This window comes from Syngnathus acus, chromosome 22 (assembly GCF_901709675.1).
Source record: "Syngnathus acus chromosome 22, fSynAcu1.2, whole genome shotgun sequence".
Classification (NCBI taxonomy): domain Eukaryota; kingdom Metazoa; phylum Chordata; class Actinopteri; order Syngnathiformes; family Syngnathidae; genus Syngnathus; species Syngnathus acus.
This window is the reverse complement of record NC_051106.1, coordinates 8,652,614-8,676,624: the sequence shown is the minus strand read 5'-3', so window position 1 is coordinate 8,676,624 and position 24,011 is coordinate 8,652,614. Positions and strand designations below refer to the sequence as shown.

Here is a 24,011-nt window from a genome sequence, read left to right as displayed (position 1 = left end):
ATTTTGTTCGTTATGTAATAATGTTCTGTTAATAATTAAAATGATGATATCATCAACAATAACAAAACGTGCGCGTTTTTCTTGCGTCACTCATCCGCGACGCTGCTCAAGCGAAATTGCCTGTTTGGAGTGAAGAGACGGTCTGGAAAAAGCGGGCTTGGGGGAGCGTTTAAATCAGGCAGAACCACCCGCTGCCCCTGTTACAAAAGCTGGTACGTTTTTGAAAATATTTACCAATGCGCTGTTGAGACTTTGTCATTTTTGTTAACATAGCGTGGCCTCGCAGGACTCTGGCTAACCAGGCTAATGCTAATGGCAGGCTTCGAGGCCTTGTCACAGGCCGCTGCGAGGGTACGTACGAGCGGGAGTGCCAGTGGGCACGAACCGGCGCGTACGACCTCGAGCACCTCGCGCAAGAAAAACGTTGTTTGATACGTGAAGCGACTTTGTAACGCGCTGGAAGCGTTTAAAGTAGGTGTGTGTTTGAGTTTGCTTTTGCTTGGTAAAGCGGCCACTAGCGGCGTAGCTAATGCTAATTTGTAGCGCTAGCACGTCGGGCTCATTTGTTGTCAAATAACGCAACCGGGGGTCACGGTGAGGCCGTTAATTTTCTTATAGAATTTGGCAAACTACGTGAGTTTTACATCTTAAGTTGGGCATATATTTGCCAGTAAAAATTGCAGTCAGGGTGGATGAAAATTGTGATTGTCATTTGGAATGCATGAGCTTTAAAAAGGCAACCGCTAGTGCTGCTCGCGAAGTTTTGCTTTGAGTCAAATTAGAAAATAATTCCGATGTTTTAAAAAGAGTTTTAAAAAAATAACAGTGATTACATTCCACCCTTTTATTCAGCTTCTGGAGCAGTGAAGTGTCTTCATGGCAGTTCGTAGAGGACACATTCAGTACTTGAATGTAAGTTTTGCTCACTACAAAGTACAGCTGTAATAACCAAATAATTGAAATACGGTCAACACATCGGTACCACAATATATATAATATCATCCCCCCCAATATGCACATCAGCGTCACTGGTAAGCAGGCCAAGTCGCTGGCCTCCAGCTACCTTCCTTCGAAAATGCACAATAGCAAGCCTTCTCCCTCCTGAATGGGCTTCTGTCCGCCCCAGTGACGGATTGTCTCGTCAGGCCCGAGTGTGTGTCAGCCAACAGCGAATCTATTCACCAGAATCAGCCCAGTGGGCAGGCAGAGTCAGACTTTGCCTAAGACAATTGTAGTGACCCTTCAATGAGTGTTGTCGCTCGATACTAAGTGTGTATCGCTGTCGCCGGGCGGAAACCATCAAAATGGTTTATGACCCCTTCTGCCGTTACCTCGAATAGTCGGAACCGAAGATCCCTTGTCAAAAAAATGATAGTCGTTGATATTTTGCCGAATGTAAGGTTGGAAAACACTCAATGATGCTCTGTGCCGCTAAGTAGTCTAATCACACTCTTGGTGTCTCCCCCCCCGCACCCGTTTTTGAGCAACAGGAGGCCTTCGATATGTCCAACGGTTACGACATGCCGGGCGAAGAAGCCAAGAATGCCAAGACCAACCTGATCGTCAACTACCTGCCGCAGGGCATGTCGCAGGATGACCTGCGCAACCTCTTCAGCAGCGTCGGCGAGGTGGAGTCGGCCAAGCTGATTCGAGACAAAGTTGGAGGTACGCTCAGGCGCTCTCGGGGTGGGAGCTTGGACGCTGGCGGGCTACCAGAGCAGAAAACCTTGAGGTGTTGTCTTGAATGGCAAACATAAATCTTCACTTTTGGTCTTCTTTTTTAAGTTTTATTTATTTAGTTTTTCTACAGCCCAGAGTTTGTTTTATTCAAACGGCCCCGGATGATCTGTGAACATTTTGTTTGTTTGTTCGTTTGTTTGTTTGTTTGTTTGTTTAGACTAGCCACTAACTTTACACATTTTTTTGTTTGTTTTATTTTATTGTTTTCCTTTTTTTTTTTCTCTAGGCCACAGTTTAGGGTATGGATTTGTTAACTATGTTAACCCTAGTGATGCAGAAAGAGCTATCGAATCACTGAACGGACTAAGGCTACATTCCAAAACTATCAAGGTAACGTGCACATATCAGGTGTTCTACCATTTGTCAAACGATGCCACCGATGTCTTGTCATGCAACACGCCCGTGCTGTTCCCTAACTAGCCAGTAGATGGCGCACTTTACGTTGCCACGGCTTTGACTCATGATCAGAGAAATTCAAAATCTCAATAATTTTGCAAACATCTGTATTTTTTGGGGGTGGGGAATTGAGGGTTTTGAGTTATTTTGTTTTTATTATGAGACATTATTCCCCATATTATTTGTTTTTCCACACCCTTTCAAATAGTGTCTTAATGGTCTTCTGACCTGCTTTCATGTCATTTGGACAATAAACACCTCAGTGCAGCACTGTTTATCTTGTGGCTTTAATGTCGTGTTCAAACAGTGCAGTTCAGTGGCCAGGCGTGTGTGTAGGTAGGCAGAAGTGTCATGCATGTTGGTCACACGAGAATTCTTTTTGTTCCAAATAGGTTGATGACATAGGATGTTTAATTTCATGTTTGATTGGGCACTTGAGCCACAGCCATGTGCGTACAAGCAAAGTTTTCTGGAGTAGTTCCCCTTTAAATCACAAATATTTGCTCACATATGCACACGTGTGTGATAGACTAAAGTGCTCACGCGTGTTCCGACGCCGCGTTTCATTGTGCGGCGGCTCGCCTCCTGTCGCAGGTGTCGTACGCGCGGCCCAGCTCCGACACCATCAAGGATGCCAACCTCTACATCACCAACCTGCCCAAGTCCATGATGCAGAAGGACGTGGAGGAAATGTTCTCACGCTACGGCCGCATCATAAACTCACGCGTGCTCGTCGACCAGTCCACAGGTAGGACGCCGGCGTCCGAGCGCCATGAGCGCCGCCGGCTCACCCGTCTCTCCCCGAACGCAGGCATGTCGCGAGGCAAGGCCTTCATCCGCTTTGACAAGCGCTCCGAGGCCGAGGAGGCGGCCAAGAACGTTAACGGCCACAAGCCGCCCGGGGCCGCTGAGCCCATTTCGGTGCGCTTTGCCGCCGACCCAAACATGATGAAGAACACGCAGATCATCTCCCAGCTCTACCACAACCAGTCCAGACGCTTCGCCGGGCCCATGCACCACCAGGCGCAGCGATTCAGGTGAGCCAGTCACGAGCGCGACGGACACGGCGGGGAGCACGTCAGTCATGCTTTGCCGGCCCCCCTCAGGTTCTCCCCTATGGGCGTGGACCACATGAACAGCATGGGCGGCGTGGGCGTGCCGGGCAACCCGGCCTCGGGCTGGTGCATCTTCATCTACAACCTCGGCCAGGACGCAGACGAGAGCGTCCTCTGGCAGATGTTCGGCCCCTTCGGCGCCGTCACCAACGTCAAGGTCATCCGCGACTTCAACACCAACAAGTGCAAGGGCTTCGGCTTCGTCACCATGACCAACTACGAGGAGGCGGCCATGGCCATTGCCAGCCTGAACGGCTACCGGCTGGGCGACAAGACCCTGCAGGTGTCCTTCAAGACCAGCAAGGGCCACAAGTAGAGATCAGAGGTCAAAGTGTAGAGAAATGCGGTCCGCTTGTTTTCATGCTCGTCTAACACTCAACAGCGCACCTGTCGTCTAAAAAAAAAAAAGTGTCTCGGAATTTCTCCGTGTCGCTCGTGGTTGGTTTTCACTTTTATTCTAGAGCATGAGACTTTAATATCGTTGTTAGTCCCCCCCCAAAAAATTGAACGCCCGCTACTTTACCGGTAAAACTCAAAGACGTGGTTTCTTTGAAACATGACCGTTTTTTCGCATTTATTTGGTCTCGTCCGTTCACATTCGGAGCCGCGTTTTGCTCTGTGCTTTTTTTTCCACTCACCGAGACGCAGCCCGCCGTCCCGGAGACATAGAGGCCTTGAATTGGAATCTGCATCCAGTGGAAGTAAATGTGAGCGAAAAGCACTTTGAATTTGGTCCCCCCCTCCCCAATTGCTCCAATTCTGATTGGATGAACAATCAAAGCCAAGTATCTTTTTATTATTGTGGTTTTTATTTGTATGGGAAATGTTGAGGAGCGAAATGCGATGGACCAAACGCAGGCGACGAATGAGTCAATTCTTCAAATGATGGCTTTGCTTCCCCCCTCCCTCCTTCCCTTCCTCCCCTCATTGAACAGAGGTACTAGAGAGTTTTATCGGACTGACTGAACTCGGCATCGCCCACCCTCTTTTTATTCCCACTTGTTGTTTTATCATAACTAAAGCAAACTTTCTTGTGATTTTTAATTTTTTTTTTCCTTTTAGCAGAGGTAGGTTTTTTTTGTTTGGTTTTCGTTGTTTTAACAAGTGCTCATCTCAAGTTTGAAGTGAAACAAATGGCCTTTGTTGGTTAGTCCACTTTTGTTTGTTGTTTCCCTTTTCAATTCAAACCATTAAATTTACTTTTGTTTTGCGAAACCTTTGCTTTGTTTGTTTTTTCTGTTTTTTTTTCTTCTCAGTTTGGCCCCTTTAAATATATATAGATAAAACACTCCGATTGGTTTTCTACACGGGCCAATTTAGATCCTCAAGTTCTTAATTGCTCGTGATAAATTTGTGAATCGGATACACGGTTTAGGCTCATTTTTATTCTGTGCCTTTCATTTTTCGCAAATTCCCACCCGTTTTTTGAAATGTGTGCAATATGTGGTGACTTGCTCAAAGCAAAAGTCTTGTTGGACTTTATCCAACTTTTAAATGTAATTTTATCTTCATTTTTTATTTTTCTACTGGCTGCTGCTACTGAGTGCTTTTAGATTTTTTGTTCCTCAAACAGGTGAGTGAGATGGGTGGGGAGGCGCTACGTTCAGCCTTAATTTATTTTATTTATGAGGAGAGGTTTTGTTAAGCCGCACACAGTATTTATTTGTCAATCAATGCGTCGTGTTTGTGTGCGTGTATTTTTACCGAGGAGTTGTGCTGATGGTCACCTCTGCCCACCTTTAAATGTCTTAACGTTGGATTATGTCAATAAAAACAATGGTGGCTTTTAAGTGAAGGAATGACTTGTGTTTTCAAGGAGGAAGAATCCTGATTGATTTCTTTCTACCAAAAAAAATGACAGGCATTGAACCAAATTTTAATTGGAAAAACAAGCACAAAAATAAAGCGGTATAAAAAAAGTAACGGGTCTAGGAAAATGCTGCTATTATCGTCTAAGCAAGAGATTCAATTGACTGATGGATCGTTTTAAGGCATCTGGGTCTAAGCGACACTCGCTACCATCTAAATTAGCTGCAGATGCTCAGAAACGGAATCCATTACAAGACACACAGCACGACGTACATCAAGTCGTGGAGGTTTTTCTTGTTTTACCTTGGCACTGGCAAAGAAACTGAAAAGTCGCATCGTTCCTTTACGACGATTCCCTTCGGTCTCCTTTGAGGTGAGCGTTTGGAAGGCTGACTGTCCGTTTTTGAGAAGATGATCTCAAACTTGGCAGAGGTTGTAGCAGGCCATGGGTTTCTCCAGGATGTTGTCGCCGTCAACCTCGAAAACAAAATCGCAGCGGTGTGCGATCAGGGGCGCGTCGGATAGGGCCACGCTCTGGTTGCCCACCGAGATCACCGTGTCTCTCTGTTGGGACGAACCAAGTCAATATTTTGAATTTTCTGGGGTGCTAATGTTGTTCATCCTTACCCGTTTTGATGACCCCCCGTTATTGACAATGGTCGGGGTGACCGCATCTCTGGAAGCCGCCACATTCGAGGTGGCTTTCTCAAAGTCCTTCCTGCATACATGTGCCATGATCCCAGCTGCTAAGGCATCTCCGAGGACGTTTATCATCGTCCTGAAGCGATCGCTGCGACAAACGAGACCTTGAGCTCAGTCGGATTTCAACAAAAAGCTTGCCGTTCAATTGCTTTTTGGTGAGACTTACAGAACCCAATCAATGGCCACAATCAGAGAGATGTCAGCAGGCGGTAAACCCACGGAGGTCAGGACGATCACCATGGTCACCAGACCGGCCTGAGGTATTCCAGCTGCGCCAATGCTCGCCGCTGTCGCCGTTATGCTAAGAACAAAGAAATGCTGTTAAGTTGGGTTTTTTTTAACCCACTTATTCCGAGGTTTCCTCTACCTGATGGTGACGAGCTGACCGAAGTCCAAGTCGTACTCGTTGACTTGAGCGATGAAGATGGCCGCCACGGCCTCATACAGGGCCGTTCCGTCCATGTTGATAGTGGCTCCCACGGGCAACACGAAACGAGCGATCTGCCGGTCCACGCCGCAGTTCTCCAGCAGACATTTCATGGTGATTGGCAAAGTGGCTGAACTGAAAGAACATAAAAGGTCCAAATCAGGATCTTGTGGTGGCATCATCCACACACGGCGCTCACCTTGAAGACGTGGCCAAGGCGATGACGAGAGCCTGCAGAAGGCCCCTGATGAAGGGAAACGGGTTTTTGCGCGTGAAGAAGAAGTAGAAGAGGGGCAGCAAGATGAGGCCGTGCACGAACAAGCCGGACAGGACCGTGATGAAGTACATGCCCAGCTTTTCGCCCAAGTGGGCGGGGTCATGCATATCCAGAATCTTGCCTGCCACCAAGAACACAATGCCGAAGGGGAAGTACCTGCAGGATGAAATTGTCCAATCTTTTGTTTGCTAACTTCCTATCAGCCGTTAGCGCTTCAAGTGCTGCCGAACTGCCGAGTGCTAATTATTTTTAGCTCTAATCTGCCTGGGCTTTGTGTGTCTTTTTCAGATGTGTGTGTGTGTTCCTCACCACATGGCCGCGTTAATGATCTTCATGACGCACTCATTGATGCACTGGCACACATTGACCAGCGGTGCACCGCGTTCGCCCATCTTCCCCAGGAGCAGCCCTGAGAACACGTGAGGGAGCGTTTCAATTCAATCCTCAACTCTGTCAAATTCAAAATTGACCCCAAGAAGGTCACATCGACTCATCTTACCCATGGTGGCCGAGAAGATGACGATACCCAAGACGTTCATGCCCTTGCTGGTGCTGGGCACGATTTTGTAGTTGATGTCAGGTGCCGGGGTGATGTCCAGAAAAACCGGGTGGCCCAGTCGGGGATTGTGATAGTCGGGCATGACGTACACATAGTTGGCTTGCGACTCCTTTTCGACGGAACTGTGCACGATGGGCACCAGGTCTGTTCGATACTGAGGAACCACGACACGGAAATTAATATGAAGATATGTCACAATGGTTTTTAATGGTTTTGAATGAATCTGCTTACCTGTTGGAAGGTTGCTTCAATCAGATTGGACGGAATCATGTTCCTGTAAAAGATGAAAAAAATGCACGATGGTTTAGGGGGGGTTCCCACATTAGGACTCATGGGGCTAACTTTAGGCTCCATGTGAAGCAAACTCGTGTTTGTGAAAGCCTGAGGGATTTATCCGAGCGACGTCAGCAAAAACGAGGCCGGAGCTGTCCAAGCACGCAAGGACAATCTGACGTCAAGAGTTTGCTCGCTCGGCGGCAAGCAGACAAACACCGTGCCGGCGCTGTTAAATAATCCGATTTAGCGCCCGTGTATTCGTGGAGCTCTTACGTGAATGGCCCGGCGCCTAAGCGCACTCATGGCCAGCGTACACCGAGCGAGTGAGTACCAGATTATCAGATTACCAGTAAGTGGCTTCCTATTCTTAGGCGACCGTTGACACTACAATTATTTTACCTGATTTAAAAGTCAAAAGTTCTGTTTTGGAATCAGGTCTTTTGCTGCGGCCCTCTTTTGTAGGTTTCTCTCCCAATAGTCTAGTTTCCGAGACTCAAATGGTCTATGGATTTGTCATGGAGGCCTTAGCTTACCCCTCGAATGACATGCGGATAGAACTCTTACGTCGGAACACGGGATCCAAATGACCCTTGGAGATTTAATGGTCTTGACCGTGCACTAGGAGGGAGTTAATAAGATGAAAATTGGATGGGGACTGGATGTAATTGGCCCCAGTCAATCTACTCCCCAAATGAGATCAATGTTAGGTCTCAAAGGTCACCTTTGACCCCTGAGCATCCCCTAAAGCAAGATATTGAGTAGTTTCCCATCCATGTATTTTCTACAGGGCAAAATCCACTTGTTTGTATCCATTTTTGGGGCGGCGGCCATTTTGGAAAGTGTAAGAAAGCCGCAGTTCCGTTCAGGTGTTTTACCTGATGAGATCCAGCAGAGCATCAGCCGAAGTCATAACGGGCCCCGAGCTGGCGTGATGGGTGTCCTTCTCGGTGCCCGTGCCCGGGTGGATGATGAGGACGAGCACGATGCCCACGATGACGGCGATGAAGGTTGTCCACAGGTAGTAAGTGATCGTCAGTACACCCAGCCGCCCACTGGCCTTCGTGTCCATGGCTGACAGGCCCGACATAAGACTAGAGTGGAAAATTAGGAGGTTAGGCACTTCTTTCACATATAGAAGAGGAACCCCCCCGCCCAAAAAAGCACATTTAGGATCAACTCCTAAGTAGTTCAACGGCGTGAAAGAAGAAAAAGACATGAGGATTAAATACCTGGATGTGATGAGAGGCAAAATCAGCATTTTAAGCATCCTCATTAGCAGCTCACCAGGGAACGAGAAGTAGATCTTGGCCTGGGGGGGTAGACACCGGCCGGGAAAACTATTGGTACCACACTGAATACTTCATAAAATAGTAAAACATTGTTGTCTTATCTCCATGTAAATTGTTCGCTATCGCTAGTGTTATTTGGAATAAATTATTCTCATTTCCAGCCAATCTATCTGCCATCCATCCATCTATCCATACCTGCGTGGACAAGTTGAGGGACCTCAGCACGAATCCCAATACACAGCCCGTCACCACGGCCAAGACGGACAGCGTCAGGAGGCCGTTTCTCTTACAGTACTCCTTCACGTACGCCTTGACTTTGGGCGACATGTGTGGCAGCATTTTCTTCCACCTCTCCATCCTCACCCAACGTCCCAGGCCCGGCCGGCGCCCTCCCCAGCCTTCCCTCCCAACCAGAGCAAGTTCAGCCGGCCTGTATAATTCCCGTGACGGCCCGGTCTCAGGTCTCGGAGAGCGCAAGTGTTCCCTGACTCACTCGGGGTAAAGTCTCCCTGCATTGGATTATCCCGCCTTCCATGACAACACAGGTTCCTTCCCTCCCTCCTTTGCTGGGCTCACGCTTAAGAGGGCTCAAGAAAAGGTGGCATGCAGTGCTGATTCCATTCGTAGCTCATTAGGAGAAACCTTTCCAGCTCTTCCACTCACAAAGAAATGCTGCTTACTTGAACTACAGGTGACTGAAAAGTAATTCCTTGTCTCAAAACACTTATGATGTAAGATGTTAAATTGTTCTGTGGCCATGTTCAAAGAATGCCCCCCAATTAAATGAATGGAAAAGCCATTAATCCGTTCCAGCGAGTGCAAACGATACACTAAAACGCTTACTACAGTAGGATTGTGAAATATGATGTCATCCAAATCAAATAACAATAAAGAATTAAACATAACATTGTGATTCAGTCGATATTGTGTGCACACCTTGGCCATGGGGCTTGAAATTTGACAGTAAAGGTCAACCAGTGGTAAACAGAATTCCCCCACACAAAGCCAGTTAGCCCGGCAGGATGCCATATTAAGCCTTCCTACATCACGGTGTCACCACCGTCCTGAACTCTTAACAATGTCCACCAACGTCACTCGCCACCAATCCAATAACCTGTAATCCCCCTCGGGCACAATGTTACAGCGAAAGAAAATCACCAGATAATTTGTGGTGATGTGTATTTTTAGGAGGATATAATGATATATTGTAATAAATAGTTGAATAGACATAAATAGTCTTGACTTCATCTTGAATTCTGACCGGTTATGTTGAGCATTCTTCTATCTTCTGCTTTTCACTTGCCACCTTCTACAGACCACTTTCACTTCTCTCAAAAGTCCAAGAAGGTTTTTGTACGTCTCTGAGTCACCGTGTGAAGCTGCCGCGACTGTAGAAGGCGAAACAGTAGTATTCGGCCACGTCATCTCTCTGGACACCATTGATGGTCAGAGTGTAGTCAGAACCGGATCGAGTGCCGCTGAATCGAGATGGCGTGTCGGAGAATAATGTTGATGATGAGTAGATGAGCAGTTTGGGAGCCTGTCCAGGCTTCACTTGGTACCAACTGAGAGCACCACCAATGCTTTGACTCCCCGTGGCCCTGATGGTCACGGTTCCTCCGAGAGAGACAGACATGCGTCTGTCCGTCTGCCTCAAAAAATCCTCGGCAGAAGATCCTGAAATGAGATGAATGAGAACACAACTTCTACCAAATGTCAAGACTAACTAGTCATTCCTATGAAATATTCTGCGCTGACACCAAGTTACAAAGAGTCTCACCAGGAACCAGCAGAGCCCAAAGGACAAGCGCAAGTGCAGAAGACCACATCGTGACTCGTAGAGCTAGTGGTGTTTGCGCAAAAAAGGAGCGCTGCGGACTTTTTGAAGAAGCGCAGAAGGTCATGCAAATGAAGCTGCGAGCGCAGCTGGCTTTGTGAAAGCGAGAAGATAGCACTTCCTCCTTTTTTGAACATTCTCCACGTCTGAGTGCATCAGCTGTACTTTGCAGTTTTGCTCAAAATGATCTTCATCGGGGCAATTGACAATAAAATGGTCAATTTAGAGCAGTGATTCTCTGCTACTATTGGACGTGTTCCATATGCAGACGCCCTCTTGTGGCATGTGAAGGAATTACTGAAAAAAATAAAATGAACATTTCCAATGTTGCCCATTTTGGTGGTCTTGGAGGGGAAAAATATGTTTGAGGTATTTCTGAGCTGATTTAGTCGTTATGTTTTAGAGATGGCAGACGCGCATGCAAATGAAGCTGCGAGAGCACCTGCCTTTGTGAAAGTGGGAGGGAGGCAGCCACTTCCTGTTGTTTGGACTTGGACTCGCACATCAGAGCTCATTGACAGGACGAGTTTTTGTATGGACGGCTCACCGCTTCGCATCACCGTGGTTCAGTTTCGCTGAAGGAGGAACCAAACTCGTCCTTGGTAAGTACTATTTACTTACCATCTGTAATTTTGCATCAAAATAATTGATAATTCTTCAGTTCCAGCTTATGGAAAATGAGTAACATTATTTTTGTCAATTTTTACAAAACATAAACGCCCAGGCTTTTCTTGAGTAAGAGCTAAAAAGCAGATTTGAGAAATTGATATTAGCTGCTAAAGGCTACTTCCAAAAGTGTGGCTATACCTACAATGCAATGATGGTAGAATGTTTATTATGACATAGATTAGGACCGTTTGATTGCCCAGTGAGAAGGTAAGTGTTTCATAAAGTGTGTTCTTGTAAATTCACATGACCCGAACCATGACCTAAGTGACATTGAAAGTGTGTGTAATTGGAAAAAACTGCTTGTCTCTTGTCCTGTCCCCCTGACAGCGGGTGAGGTGCATCGGCCCACCGTGACCCTCTTCCCTCCTTCCAAGGAGCAGCTGAAAACAGAAAAGGCCACAGCCGTGTGCGTGGCCAAAGGGCGCCCCGAAACCTGGACCTTGGACTGGAAGATTGATGGCGGCCCCGTTACCTCGGGGGTGTCGCACAGTTCCCCGGAAGAGGCGAATGGGCTTTACAGCTGGACCAGCACCTTGAGCCTCTCAGCAGACCAGTGGCGCAAGGCCCAATCAGTGAGCTGCGAGGCCAGCCTAACCGGGCAAACGCCCGTCACGCAAACCCTGCCCAACCCAGGACAATGCTCAGAGTAGAGCCTGAACCCGTGTCTGTGTCTTTGCAACGTTGAAGCATTGTGAAATAAAATGTCTGAGTATCACCATCCGTCTCTGCATCTGCTGCTTATTGGAAAAGGGAAGCAAACTTGGTAACACGACAAAGCACATTTATATTGTGACAGGTAGCCTAGAGAGAAATAAAATGAAACAAAATGGTGATTTTATCATGGCACATACATCTATAACACATAGTTGTAATTAGAAGTCAAAATCAAATGAATACTTTCCTATTGTATTGTAGATTTATATATGAACATAGCCGAATTCAAAATGATATTTTACTCTTAAGGATGAGGAATAATGAAAGCATTGTCATGGATAAAAATATAATTTTAATGAAAAACAATAATCACACATTCATGGAGATGATCCAATAAAGAACCGTTTTTTTCCTTCACCTGTCGCGGTGAACGTTACTCTCGTCTCTGATTGGCCAGCAAGCCTCACTTAACCCCGCCCCTTGCGCCACAAGCCCCTTGATTGGCCAGCCTGCTTCAACCCGCCCCCCCCTCACGACTCCACCACAGCTGCTGACCAAAAGCTGTCTTTACAGGGGCAACTTTTCCTATAAAGGTCAGTAAAACAACCGGTTTTCAACACCTAGTTGTCATTTTGGGCCAGTTTTCCATGTTTTCTGTCGCTTTCCAGGCTCAACGATGAGTCACTTCAAGGAGCGATTTGTGACTTTGCTCCATGAGAAGAACTTTGTCACCGACCAGCTGGCGAAGCTGGAGCAAAAAACGGGAATGAAACGAGAATATATCGTCTTGGGTACGTACGCCCGCATACTTGCTGCAACCCCCTTTGTGTTTTAAAGTCAAAAACAAAGAGACAAAAACGATGACGTTTAGAAATAAAAGCGACCCCTTCGACATCAAGCTAGCATGTTTGTATGAGCTAGCCATGATGACGTCACTCGCCACACATTTGCACATGTTGGACTTTACTGCGAGTTTTCGCTTCCTCTCGGGTTGATTACAGATACAGGTTCTAAAAGTACTGTACTTAAATAGAGGTATTTGGAGAAAAACATTAGTTTTTGAGAACTTATTGAACTTCAAAAATGCAGACTGGCATGTACAGTAAGTACATCATCAAAATAGTCGTCGATTAATTTGATGACCAATTAGATGAATTCCTTATCTGACTACAATGATAGTCTGGTCTATATATTAGTGATGTTCTTACACTATGTACACATTCTTCATTGCTGTTAAATGATCACGCACGCACACACACACACCAAATAAATGAAGCACCACTCCCAGCTGGTCCCACGAGTATTTTTATCTCCCTCCAGAGTTGCAAAGCTCGGCTGGTATTTCACTAGAGGTGTCTGTCAAGCCAGCAGTTGCACAGGTCCTCATTATTGAACATTTACGGAACATCATGTGGTGTCAAAGCGGATCTGTCACTCCGGCTTCTGCTGGAGGCAGCCGGCTGTTATTTGCAATGAAAATGCGATGCAACAACACATCGGGCGCAGTCATTCCGCTCCACCACATCATATTTCATCCCCCCCGGGTGCTCCATTTTGTCTGTATCTGCATGTCAAATATTTACATCTTGTCACCAGTGTTCTGACTCATGTTTCAACACGGAGCCACTGAGAAAGTTTCAGGCCGCCGTTTGATTTTCACTGTTTGCGCTTCTCCTCATCCTGCTGGCGATACGCCGACGTGTCAGTCAGGTTGCTGATTAAACTTTGCCACCCACTCACTTCCTTTGTGAAACTTGTACTCTGCTTTTGCAGGTGTCTTGGGTTTGGTGGGACTCTATCTTCTCTTCGGCTACGGAGCGTCCTTGCTATGCAACCTCATCGGCTTCATCTATCCGGCGTACTTTTCGTATGTTTCGGCAACACCTCCACATGGCTGTATTTAGTTTTTTTGTCATTTGCTGGTGAGTGATTTGCACGTGGGTTGCCGTCGACCTCTTTTGAAGTATCAAAGCCATCGAGAGCACGGTGAAGGAAGACGACACCCAGTGGCTCACCTACTGGGTGGTCTACGGACTCTTCAGCGTCGTGGAGGCCTTCGCCGATATCTTCCTCTTCTGGTTTCCCTTTTACTACGCCGGGAAGGTACTTCAGTTTGCGTGTGGACATTGCGCCCTCTAGTGGACAATACTGGTAACGCAACATCTGTTGTGGTGAAAATAGTTAACTGCTCGATTGAAAAACAAAACTCCTTTTAAGCTTCCATCAAGGTAGAACAATTTTGAGAACGATGCACGTTTCCACGGTTACGAATACGCCATCTTGAATTGTGTGATTGTTGACAAACGGCGTCTCCCCGCAGTGCGCCTTCCTCATCTGGTGTATGGCTCCCATCACATGGAACGGCTCGGACATCTTGTACAAGCGCCTCATCCGGCCCTTCTTCCTGAAACACCAGGCCGCCATGGACGGCGTGGTGAGCGACCTGAGCGCCAAGGCCAAGAGCGTGTCGGAGAGCGTCACGCAGGAGGGTGAGATACCCACAGTGTACATGCAAGTACCACCGCGTTTTATATCTCCGGCATGCCGGTCGGTGCAGCAGCGGCCGCGGCTGCCTCCTGTCCCGCACGCCAACCCCGGCAAGCGTCACCTCACCTGCTCGTATGCCATCTTCACGCTTGGCAATGCTTATTAAAAAAAAAAAAAAAGTAGGTGCTTGGCTACTTCTGGGTGGCAGAAAGTCAGTGACTACCGCTAAATGTTTGATTTTTTTTAAAAGCAATATCGTCAGAGATTTTGCCACCCAAAAGTGCATGCAGTCCATCAAACAGTGGTACCTCAAAGGTGTTGCGTAAGTTGACTGCTTTGAGGTACCACTGTATTGCTCAAGTGAGTCTTTTGAAGAAAAAGAGTTCTATAAAATGTCTTTCTCTTTTATTTTTTAGCTGTTAATCGGGCTCTGAACCACAACAAGGACCAGTGAGGATCTTGGGAACACTAGTTTGTGTGAGAACGTGTGTATGAGTGTAAGAAAATATGTATGTTTTTATTTGCCCAAAAAAAAGAAACAACTTTGACACTTTACTGCCATGGGTACGATCCGCATCACACTCCCGCAAGATGTTGTGCATTACTGAGCCATGTCACTTTGGAATCTAAACCACCCTGTGATGAAAATAAATAATGCCACATTGGTGTTCCGTTTCCAAGCACAGCTCGCACATTTTTTTTTAGTCTCTCCCATCTGTCAAGTGATTATGAAGGTGTAATAAACTGGAAATATGATCAACTGTCAAATATTTCTCACTCTGCATTTTGTTCGCTCCTGGTGACAAAACGCTTCTGCTTTGTTTTCCCCCGATGTATCACCTTCTTCTTTTAAGCTGCCCTGTCAGCCATCGCCACAAGCCTTGAGAGCACATTTACGAAGCTTTCACTCGACCTAACTGCCCGGATGCTAATTTGTGTTTGGCTGAGTTCACGCTCGAGAGGCCTTCAATGGGACGTCCTATTGTGCCAGGCACTGCAGAGAATGCGCAAGAAATGGTCCAGCCAGGCCACGTGGACGCGCACACGCCACCTCGTGCGTGTGTTTGTGCGTGTGCGTGTATATAATGCACCTTATTCATCCCTCAGTACCGTAACAAATGTTTTTGATATTGCTGCAAGGCCTCGTGATGAGTGTTCCAAGTGCACGACAAACCATCGACACCATGTAAGTCTGTAGTTCAACAAAAAAATGTCATTGATTAAACAAAAACAAAACACTAAAAATAACGTGATGTTCTTGTACCATTTTTTATGCGTGTAGTTCCTGTGATCATCGACAGAGGGCGGCAGAGTATCAGCTCCTACTGATGGTGAGTCATACGTTCCAAAATAAAAAGTTGTGCCCTTTGAAATAACACCATAGTCCGTGTTGATCTGGACCGATATGACCACATATCCAATAACAATAATTTAGTCGTTTCACTTCGGATTAGCAACGCTTCCTTCGCTGTCCTCGGTTCTGAAGGCCTTTCCGACGTCGCTGTCCGCAGTGCTGATTCAGCGCTCAACAAACCGGAAATGATCTTGCGACGCGCCCGTTCAAAAGCGACATTGGCGTGCCGAGCTAAGGATTGCGTTATGAATATAGAGACACACGGTCATGGGCATGGCTACACACTAAATGGCCCCTTAATGAATAAAATAAATACATTAATGGCCACCATTATGAATCAATTAAAAACGAAGTCAAGGCCTCTATTGAGTACACGTTGATGAACACTTAGGACTACTACCCGAGTTAATGTAAAAGTTTGAGGAGCACATTGAATGTTTTTTTTTCTTTTCATTTTTTCTCGATTTTTATTTATAGTATTTTCATACGCACAGCACCGACCGTTGCATATGGTGCTATTTGTCAGCACAGGACGTGAGCGATAAGGGAAAGGAGGACGTGTAGCCCCTCCCACGTCAGAGTGGGAGAGGCAAAAAGAGAGAGACGGAAAGAGAGACGACGAGCAGGAGGAGGAGATAGATAGATGGTGCGTGAGAGTGACAACTCGGAGAGGGGGCAAGCTACCGTGGCGGAAACCGGGACGACGATGAGCTGGACGTGAAAGCGGGTTCACGATGCTTTAAACCAAAAAATCTCTTGTCTCTTTTCTTTTGTTAGTTTTTTTTTTTTTTTTTACTTTTTTTTTTAACCCAACCGACATTTATACCTCCTCGCCTCGCTTTTGCGCTTGCGACGACGACGAGGAGACGCACACGCAGGTGCGACCATCTCACACTCACGCACACGATTGTATGTTGCATTTGTCATGTTGTGGAGCCATGTTGGAGCGCTGTGTATTGCAGGAGACAATCTTTCGTTTATTTGAGGGGGAGGCGATGAGGGAGGATGTTGGGGGGGTGTCACCCTTGCCAAAAATAATGCTACCTCTGTGAGATGGCGCTGCTCCGGTATTTATGAATGAGCTCTGTAATGGCGCCCCCTTGCATCCTTCCTTCTTTCCTTCCCCTCCATCCATCCTTCTTTGCAGCCTTCCTTCCTCCCTTCTTTGTCATCGTGACGCATGAAGCTGCTCCGTGATGACTGTGTGACGGTGATGATGGTGGTGGTGGTGGTGGTGGTTAATCCTCCCATCTGGATGTCTATTTGAAGTTTATGGCGAGACATATTGCACCAAAAAAAAGTCAAGCACTGTGAATACTTATTCAAGTGCGTTTCACTTTATTGACATTTGATCTTCATGATTTCAAATGTAGCAAAAATGACATGATGTAATTAGGGAAATTGACACTCCATAACTTTTAAACCGTTTTTGGGACACTGCCATCACTATGGCACTAATGTTAGTTGCTCTTTGCAGAGGATAAAGAATGAGTGATTTATGTTGCCTGTTGCATATGTTTGTGTTCAATCCATTGCTCAAAGGGATTTTAGAAACCCAACAAAAACGCTATTTAGCGTTAAGCTAGCAGGCTAAAACGCATATGTTTGAAATAAGCAAGGTGTTAGAATTAGGATGCTTTTTTTTTTTTTAAGAACCTCCACCCCCTAAAAACAAACAATTGTGCATTTCACAGCATGAATTCTTGTTGATTTCCATGGTGAACACGTGTAGGATTTTGTGTCAATTGGACAAGCTGCTATTTCCTAGCACTGTTTCTCATGACTTTTTTTTTTTCTTCCAATCCCATGCACGACATGGCCTTCATCCCGGTCACATCACGTGCCATCCAGAGCAGGATTCCCTCTCTTTGTTTGCCATCTGCGCTGCATTCACTCGCGGCTCGAGCGGAATTAGTGAGCAGAAAAAAAAAAAAGCGGGCGAGTGGATCCAAGTGGTCCGCCTCGCCTCCCATCTGTCACTGCGGGCAGCTGCGTCACATGCATGCATTTTTTGTATTTCTATCCCCTTTCCAATTTTTTTTTTTAAATAATTTGTTTCCTCAAAATAATGACAAAGTGAAGAATTTTGAGCAAATATTTTGTAGATCTCAAATTGCTTATTTCAATCATGTTTTTGATGACACAAATGATCACAATTCATTCAAATGAACAAATCAGGGGAATTAAATGGGAAAAAAAAATTCGCCTGCATGTGACCCACTGGCCATACTTTGCTCACCCTTGACAAAACATTTCAAAAGTCAACCTGAATTATTTGCGGGTGTACTGTAGGGAGGTAAAAAGAAACGTGAAATGCGAATGATTGCTCCGTATTAGCGACGCGGGTGATCCAACGTGAGTGTTTATCATGACGAGTTGCGGTATTAGCAGCTTCTTAGCGAGAGATGCTCCGGCTTGCCCGGGTCAAGCTAATACGCGGCGCTAATACACACGGCTACACACTAATTACACCGCACTCTTACACGCAGTCACGTCACGTCTGACTCCTCGTGTTAACCGACTCGGGAAGACGATGATGTTGTCACACCACTAAACATAAGGACCCTTGTGAAGAGTTTGTGAGTAATGGACACCTCCCCGCCTTGTAATTACTGTGCCGATCTGCGCATGTGGTGCATGCAGTGAAGTCCATAAATCGAGCTGTGCATTACTCTGCAGAAGATACTAAAATTTTGATAAAAACAAACTGAAGTTCAGGTCAACAAATCTAAAAAAAAAAACACAATTCTGTTTTTGCAGCTAGAAGAAGGCGAGCAGGAACTTTACGTCTTGGGAATTGGGTCAATGCAGACAGACAGAAGAGGCTAAGCTCGGTGATTAGTGGCTAAACCGAGACTACGGCGCTACAATCTTGTCTAACGTGCACAAGCGCAAAATTATTGAGCAAACTGCGGGTCGTGGGCCACAAATGGTTCGTTCGGTTCTTTAACATTATTGTGTTGGTTGGTTCATTTTCTGGCTAGTTTGTTGCTAGATTGTTAATTGGTTGACTTGTTCATCTGCTCGTTAGCTACTTTTGTTGGTTGGCCTACACATAAATGTGTTTGTGTTGCAAGTGAGTGTTTGCGAGAGCAGCACTTGCGGTGGCGTGACGGTGACGAAAACGCTGGCTGTAGTGAGTCACGAGGAGGAAGGGGGAAAAAAAAAAAAAAGAATCGCACATTCCTCCCACGGCATGCTGGGAAAGAGGCTGCAGTTACACACATTTGTGTGAGTGTGTGTGTGTCTAAAGCTGTTGATCCTATTTGGCCAGCGGCGGCTCAAATAGGCGTGCTCGTCTACTGTATATGTCCGCCGCATTCCAATATCCCCAATTAAAAGATGGATACCTCCGCACACAGCGCGTGGTTTTAATCAGGCTCTTGATCTGCGAAGGCGGCCATTGTCTTTTATGTTTGATGCTAATGCGTCGAGTGGCTCTCGCCCGGCAAATTATTATGTGCATATTTAGCCACGGCGGAAGGTGACATTTCCCGCCAGCTGGGAAATAAGAAAGGAAGGAACGATGGATGGATGGATGGATGGATGGATGGATGGATGGATGGATGGATGGATGGATGGATGGATAGGCAGAATGATGTTTTTTGTGTGCCAAAGCTATCTGCTAATGGAGCCCAAATGCAGAAGATGCATTTGTAGCCTTAATTCATTAAAAGGAGCTGCTGTACACGCTTTTCAAGTGGGACAGGATGGGAGTGGGTTGCCAGGAGGGGGAAAAAAAAACAGCCGGGCTCTCGTGTGTCACCTGTGTGTGTGTGTGTTGATGGCTAATTTTAGCTGCATGAAAAAGGCGGCGGTGGGTGGGAGGAGGGGGGTTGATGAGTGGCGGTGGCGTCGTCACGGAGCCGGCTCCCAGGAGGAAAGGAAAGCAGGGGGGGGTGGAGGAGAGAAGCCAGACAGATAGACAGACGAGACCCCGCCGTTGAGAAGCTCACAGGCCTTCGCTTATTGATCAAACAGCATCATCACTGCAGGAGAGGAGGGGGAGGAGGGAGATGTTCCAGACTCCTCAGTTCAAAGACACCGCCGACCATTTGGGAGATGAGCAGGTTACTTAGGTGCTTCGTAGTCTGAGTGGCTAGCTTGTTTGGTAACTATTTGAGATACGCTGTCGTGACTGGGTAGGTGCTGCTCTTCTGGTTAGCAACAGTTGCAGTCACCTCTTTAACGTGTGCATGGAGGAGGATTGCGCAATGTCTGTTTGGCCGGTGGCAAGCATATTTTGTTCCGTAGTCCCGCTTTGTACGTTGCACAGAGCTGACCGCCAAGGGCCATTTTGCCACCGCTGGCAGAGACGCGCATCCCGGCATAATGCGAGCGCTCGATGCATTATTTATTTATGCAGCGGTTGGATGCAGGCTTTAAGGTCCCATAATAGGCTGCTTCACTAAGCTGCCTCCGTAATGAAACAGAAGACCGGCATCCATGCTTGCTGGGACCGTTTGGATTTCGGTCGCGGGGCGCCATGGAGATTCGTGGCCGCTTCTGGCGTGTCATGACTGTTGTGTCGAGAAGCAACCTTAACTGCGATTCCAACTCTTCTCAGGTGTGACAGTGTCTGAAGGCTGAAAGGCGGGGGCGCCAGAATGCCGGAGCAGAGCAACGACTACCGCGTGGTGGTGTTCGGGGCGGGCGGCGTCGGGAAGAGCTCCCTGGTGCTGCGTTTCGTCAAGGGCACCTTCCGCGACACCTACATCCCCACCGTGGAGGACACCTACCGCCAGGTGATAAGCTGCGACAAGAGCGTGTGCACGCTGCAGATCACCGACACCACCGGGAGCCACCAGTTCCCCGCCATGCAGCGCCTCTCCATCTCCAAGGGACACGCCTTCATCCTGGTCTACTCCATCACCAGCAAGCAGTCGCTGGAGGAGCTCAAGCCCATCTACCAACAGGTGAGCTTGGTTTTGTCTTTCAATCAAAATGGCCGCCTCAGATGCTGATTCTGGACCGCCGGTCCTCAGGTGCTGGCCATCAAGGGCAACGTGGAGGCCATCCCCATCATGCTGGTTGGCAATAAAAGCGACGAGACCCAGCGCGAGGTGGACACCAAGGACGGCGAGGCGCAGGCCAGCCAGTGGAAGTGCGCCTTCATGGAGACGTCGGCCAAGACCAACCACAACGTGACCGAGCTCTTCCAGGAGCTTCTCAACCTGGACAAGAAGCGCAACATGAGCCTCAACATCGACGGCAAGCGCTCAGGGAAGCAGTCGCGCGCCGAGAGACTGAAGGGCAAGTGCAGCCTCATGTAAACGACGGCTGGAAAGAAGGACGACCACGCAGAGAGGAACCCCCCCCCCCACGTCATTCGCATCATCTCCCACTCATGACTCGGCGGTGGTTTAACGCTGTGGATCGGATCGTTCGACGGGAATCCTCTAATCCACCCTCCACATATTCATCGCGTAGACAAACGAAAGGTTAAGAGCTTGTTTTTTTCCTGTGAGGTGGGAGAGCATGAACCACACAAGAAGGATGTAAATAAACGCCATGTACGACCAGACCCCGCCCCCACCCTGACGAGAAGAAAAAAACAACAACCCCCTCTCCTCAAGTGGTAACGCACACACGACGCAACAATCCTTTTAAGACTCTTCGGAAAGCGTGACGCATTTAGGGAGCGTCGGGAAACCGGAGCGCTCCAGCAACCCCGTCTTACCTTGCTTGCTTTTTCCTCGAGACCAATTGCCAAGCTGGTGAGACTCGAGGAGAATTTGGGGCGTTTCTGAAGGTCAAGAATGTCCACTTTAGTTTTGTTGTTTGCCTTGTTTTTGATGCTTTAAGTCAAAACACACAAAAAAAGCACACGACTATAACAAAAAAATAGTGATGGATGTATTTATTTTCCTTGTGCAACCTAAATCTGTATTATTTTGATTGTTACTTCCTCATCTCACACTCATCCACTTCACGATTCTTATTTCACACAGAGACCCGGTGACGTGAGTGTCTGGCGCCACGTGTAAATTGGTTCTCGGCCCTATCGCGTCTTTGAACGCACAAAGACCCCGCAAAATTGCATCAACAAAGCCGTAACAGAAGTCTGCTTTTGCCTTCCACACAGAACCCAGCAAAAGCAGTTCACACACGACATCCGCAAATTCTGATGACGACCCGATTGACCGAAAGAGCTTAAGGAGCCATTGTGTGCGCTTTCACGCAGTGACACAGCCAAACAGAAGTGAGTGTCAAACGTTTTAACTTCTCGAGCCACCGAGGCGTTCATAGTCCGCTCAACACACACATTGCACTTTATAACATGAACACACGTTTGCATACATTGAAGACACAAAAAGCACAATACATGTTCCTATTTCTATCTCTTTTGTTCTATTGCCTTCTCCCCACATCAAGCTAGCAGTCACTCTTACCAAAGCAAACAACACAACACAAAATTCAATCAGACTAATGACGCCGTGAATATACCTGTTAGCTAGCAGCTGTGCTATTCGCGGCGCTTTTTAGCGCGCCAGATTGTCGGCTAACGGCGTTTGTTGGGCTGACGTGTTTGTTGTGCGGGTGGGAAGCAGAGCGAGAGAAAGCTATGAATAGGAAAGGGGTGTGAAAGACTGAGGAGAGGCCGCAGTAATCTGCCTGTGCATAAGGCTCCACGCATGCATGTGTTATATGGAAACAAAATGGCCGCCCACCAATCACTTGGATAATGTCGTGAATTTAAACCTGATATATAGCCCAAACTAGGGTTAAGTCCCAAATTCGCAAAAACACTATCATTTCAAATTCATCTTACATTAGCCTATAGCTTAGCATGTGCACTACTCACAACTTTCACGTTTGCTCAGAGAAAAATAAAGTTAGTGATCACTAGTGACTGCTACCACACCAATAAACCAAGTTCAATAGGTCACAAACAACGCAAAGACACACAAACACTATGATTTAAAAATTAAAAACTTAAGTACACAAAAAAAAGTTAGACCTACAATGTACAGTGGCGCTAACGTTATTGATGAGAAGTTTAAAATGACATTGTAGTGCTTCTGATTGTTGTTTCTTCCTGCAGTCCACAATCCCCCACGGCCATTTTATATCTAATACAGAATAGTGATTGAGCTGTGAAATTATTCCACACCAATAAACTTGTCCGACTTCCTCTACCAGCCGTCTGTCCTTTTTCGCCGATTGTTGGGGGCGGCATGGGAACCACCAAGAGAGATTAGCAGGAAGTTCCTGGCTACAAATCAATTGAATCACTACTCTGTATTAAATATCAAAATAACCAGCAGAGCATGTGTGTGACCGCAGCATCGATTGCCGGATCCAAATTTGGTGAAATAGCTAATGCAGCACCGCCCCAAGGCTTGGGTGTTCCGCAGGGAACGATCCCGCTGCCACCGATATTTTAACTGTTAGATTCAATTTATTTTGACTTCCACACACAATGGTCCAAAATGGCCGGCGACCAGATCTTTAGACCACCCCAAATCCAATCTTCAACCCAAACAGTTCAAAATATTCAACCCAAACTTGAAAAGAATCCGTTAAAAATCCGCAATCGTCATAGCGGGTACACTCAGCCTCCTACTTGCGTACATTCGCTACGGTTACATATTCGATGCTGTCGTCTGCATGAGTCACCAACACGCCTACACACACACACACAAATGTACACAAGGCCGTTAGAAATCCGTTCATGCCAATGTTCCTCACATGCAGGGATTCATCTTTTTATTTTCTTCATGAATTGACGAGTATGTTGCACTGCTCACAGGTCCTTGTAGATAGTTGTAAATAAAGAGTGAGCCGACCAAGGCAGACACAGATTCTAAAGGCGCAACCGGGAAATTTGTACGGAGCCCGGAGAAGATTGGGGGGGCTGAAGCCGGTTGATAATCAGTGAGAAATGGACACTTGCTTCGCAGCCTGTGGTGTCACAGGTCGCCATGGCGACACGATCTGTCGATCAGATCCATCATAGGAAGCGCATTTTTTTCTTTTTTATTTAGGCGCTCCTCCGGGCTCTTCATTCCCGCATGCTCCCCCATTTTTTGGGTGTTCTTGCCAGCATGAGAACAAGGACACAAACTGTGAATCATCTTTTGTCTTTTTCTAAACTTGCAGCGCAACAGGAAACAATAAAACAAAATATTTTGATTTTGCGGATGATTTTGTTTTGGCACTTCATGTTTTTTTTTTGTATTATTGCCTTTTTTTTTCAAAACCAAGTTAACTGAACTAATTCAGATGTATAGATATTTATTCTAGCAATAGTCTTCCTATTAAGATATACTGTGCTGATGCATCCTCTGAATAACTGAAAATAACATACAGTATATATATAAATATAAAACTATAGATGATGATATTGATGATAATAATCAAATCTGCAAAATGATTTTCCTAATAAAATTGTGAACTTGAGGCTTGTCGTCTGCCTT

General features: G+C 46.7%; 4 protein-coding genes and 1 gene segment (V, D, J or C); 4 read left to right on the top strand and 1 right to left on the bottom strand.

The window, feature by feature from the left end:
- The first annotated feature begins 68 nt into the window (after positions 1–68).
- Positions 69–4,466, top strand: elavl1a (ELAV like RNA binding protein 1a). 3 transcript variants are annotated; one of them, XM_037241344.1, is made up of 7 exons: positions 69–212; positions 853–912; positions 1,491–1,665; positions 1,967–2,070; positions 2,731–2,884; positions 2,948–3,173; positions 3,243–4,466. In XM_037241344.1, exons 2-7 carry the CDS (start codon positions 877–879, stop codon positions 3,565–3,567), a joined length of 1,020 nt encoding a protein of 339 aa, XP_037097239.1. In that variant the 5' UTR covers positions 69–212; positions 853–876; the 3' UTR covers positions 3,568–4,466. The 3 variants fall into 3 exon arrangements, with proteins under 3 accessions (XP_037097239.1, XP_037097238.1, XP_037097240.1); XM_037241343.1 differs by having other exon boundaries at positions 2,731–3,173; XM_037241345.1 differs by lacking the exons at positions 853–912; positions 1,967–2,070 and having other exon boundaries at positions 77–212.
- Positions 4,467–5,115: 649 nt separating this feature from the next.
- slc1a8b (solute carrier family 1 member 8b) lies at positions 5,116–9,950 on the bottom strand. The gene is made up of 11 exons (XM_037241268.1): positions 8,786–9,950; positions 8,531–8,610; positions 8,177–8,392; positions 7,257–7,299; positions 6,966–7,179; positions 6,776–6,875; positions 6,389–6,622; positions 6,130–6,324; positions 5,929–6,063; positions 5,688–5,850; positions 5,116–5,624 (listed from the first exon to the last, which is right to left on the bottom strand). The coding sequence occupies exons 1-11, from the start codon at positions 8,945–8,947 to the stop codon at positions 5,478–5,480; spliced, it is 1,689 nt and encodes a 562-aa protein (XP_037097163.1). The 5' UTR covers positions 8,948–9,950; the 3' UTR covers positions 5,116–5,477.
- An 837-nt stretch (positions 9,951–10,787) lies between these two features.
- On the top strand, positions 10,788–11,814 carry LOC119116394. The segment is given in 3 exon segments: positions 10,788–10,796; positions 10,885–11,029; positions 11,424–11,814. Coding segments are annotated over 3 exon segments (477 nt in total).
- Positions 11,815–12,210: 396 nt separating this feature from the next.
- Positions 12,211–14,981, top strand: LOC119116192 (receptor expression-enhancing protein 5-like). 2 transcript variants are annotated; one of them, XM_037241421.1, is made up of 6 exons: positions 12,211–12,343; positions 12,419–12,541; positions 13,524–13,617; positions 13,715–13,853; positions 14,071–14,239; positions 14,654–14,981. In XM_037241421.1, exons 2-6 carry the CDS (start codon positions 12,427–12,429, stop codon positions 14,689–14,691), a joined length of 555 nt encoding a protein of 184 aa, XP_037097316.1. In that variant the 5' UTR covers positions 12,211–12,343; positions 12,419–12,426; the 3' UTR covers positions 14,692–14,981. The 2 variants fall into 2 exon arrangements, with proteins under 2 accessions (XP_037097316.1, XP_037097317.1); XM_037241422.1 differs by having other exon boundaries at positions 14,071–14,261; positions 14,654–14,885.
- Positions 14,982–15,116: 135 nt separating this feature from the next.
- Positions 15,117–21,436, top strand: diras1b (DIRAS family, GTP-binding RAS-like 1b). 2 transcript variants are annotated; one of them, XM_037241417.1, is made up of 4 exons: positions 15,117–15,423; positions 15,520–15,568; positions 20,159–20,507; positions 20,577–21,436. In XM_037241417.1, exons 3-4 carry the CDS (start codon positions 20,199–20,201, stop codon positions 20,862–20,864), a joined length of 597 nt encoding a protein of 198 aa, XP_037097312.1. In that variant the 5' UTR covers positions 15,117–15,423; positions 15,520–15,568; positions 20,159–20,198; the 3' UTR covers positions 20,865–21,436. The 2 variants fall into 2 exon arrangements, with proteins under 2 accessions (XP_037097312.1, XP_037097311.1); XM_037241416.1 differs by lacking the exons at positions 15,117–15,423; positions 15,520–15,568 and adding an exon at positions 16,204–16,469.
- The last annotated feature ends 2,575 nt before the right edge of the window (positions 21,437–24,011 follow it).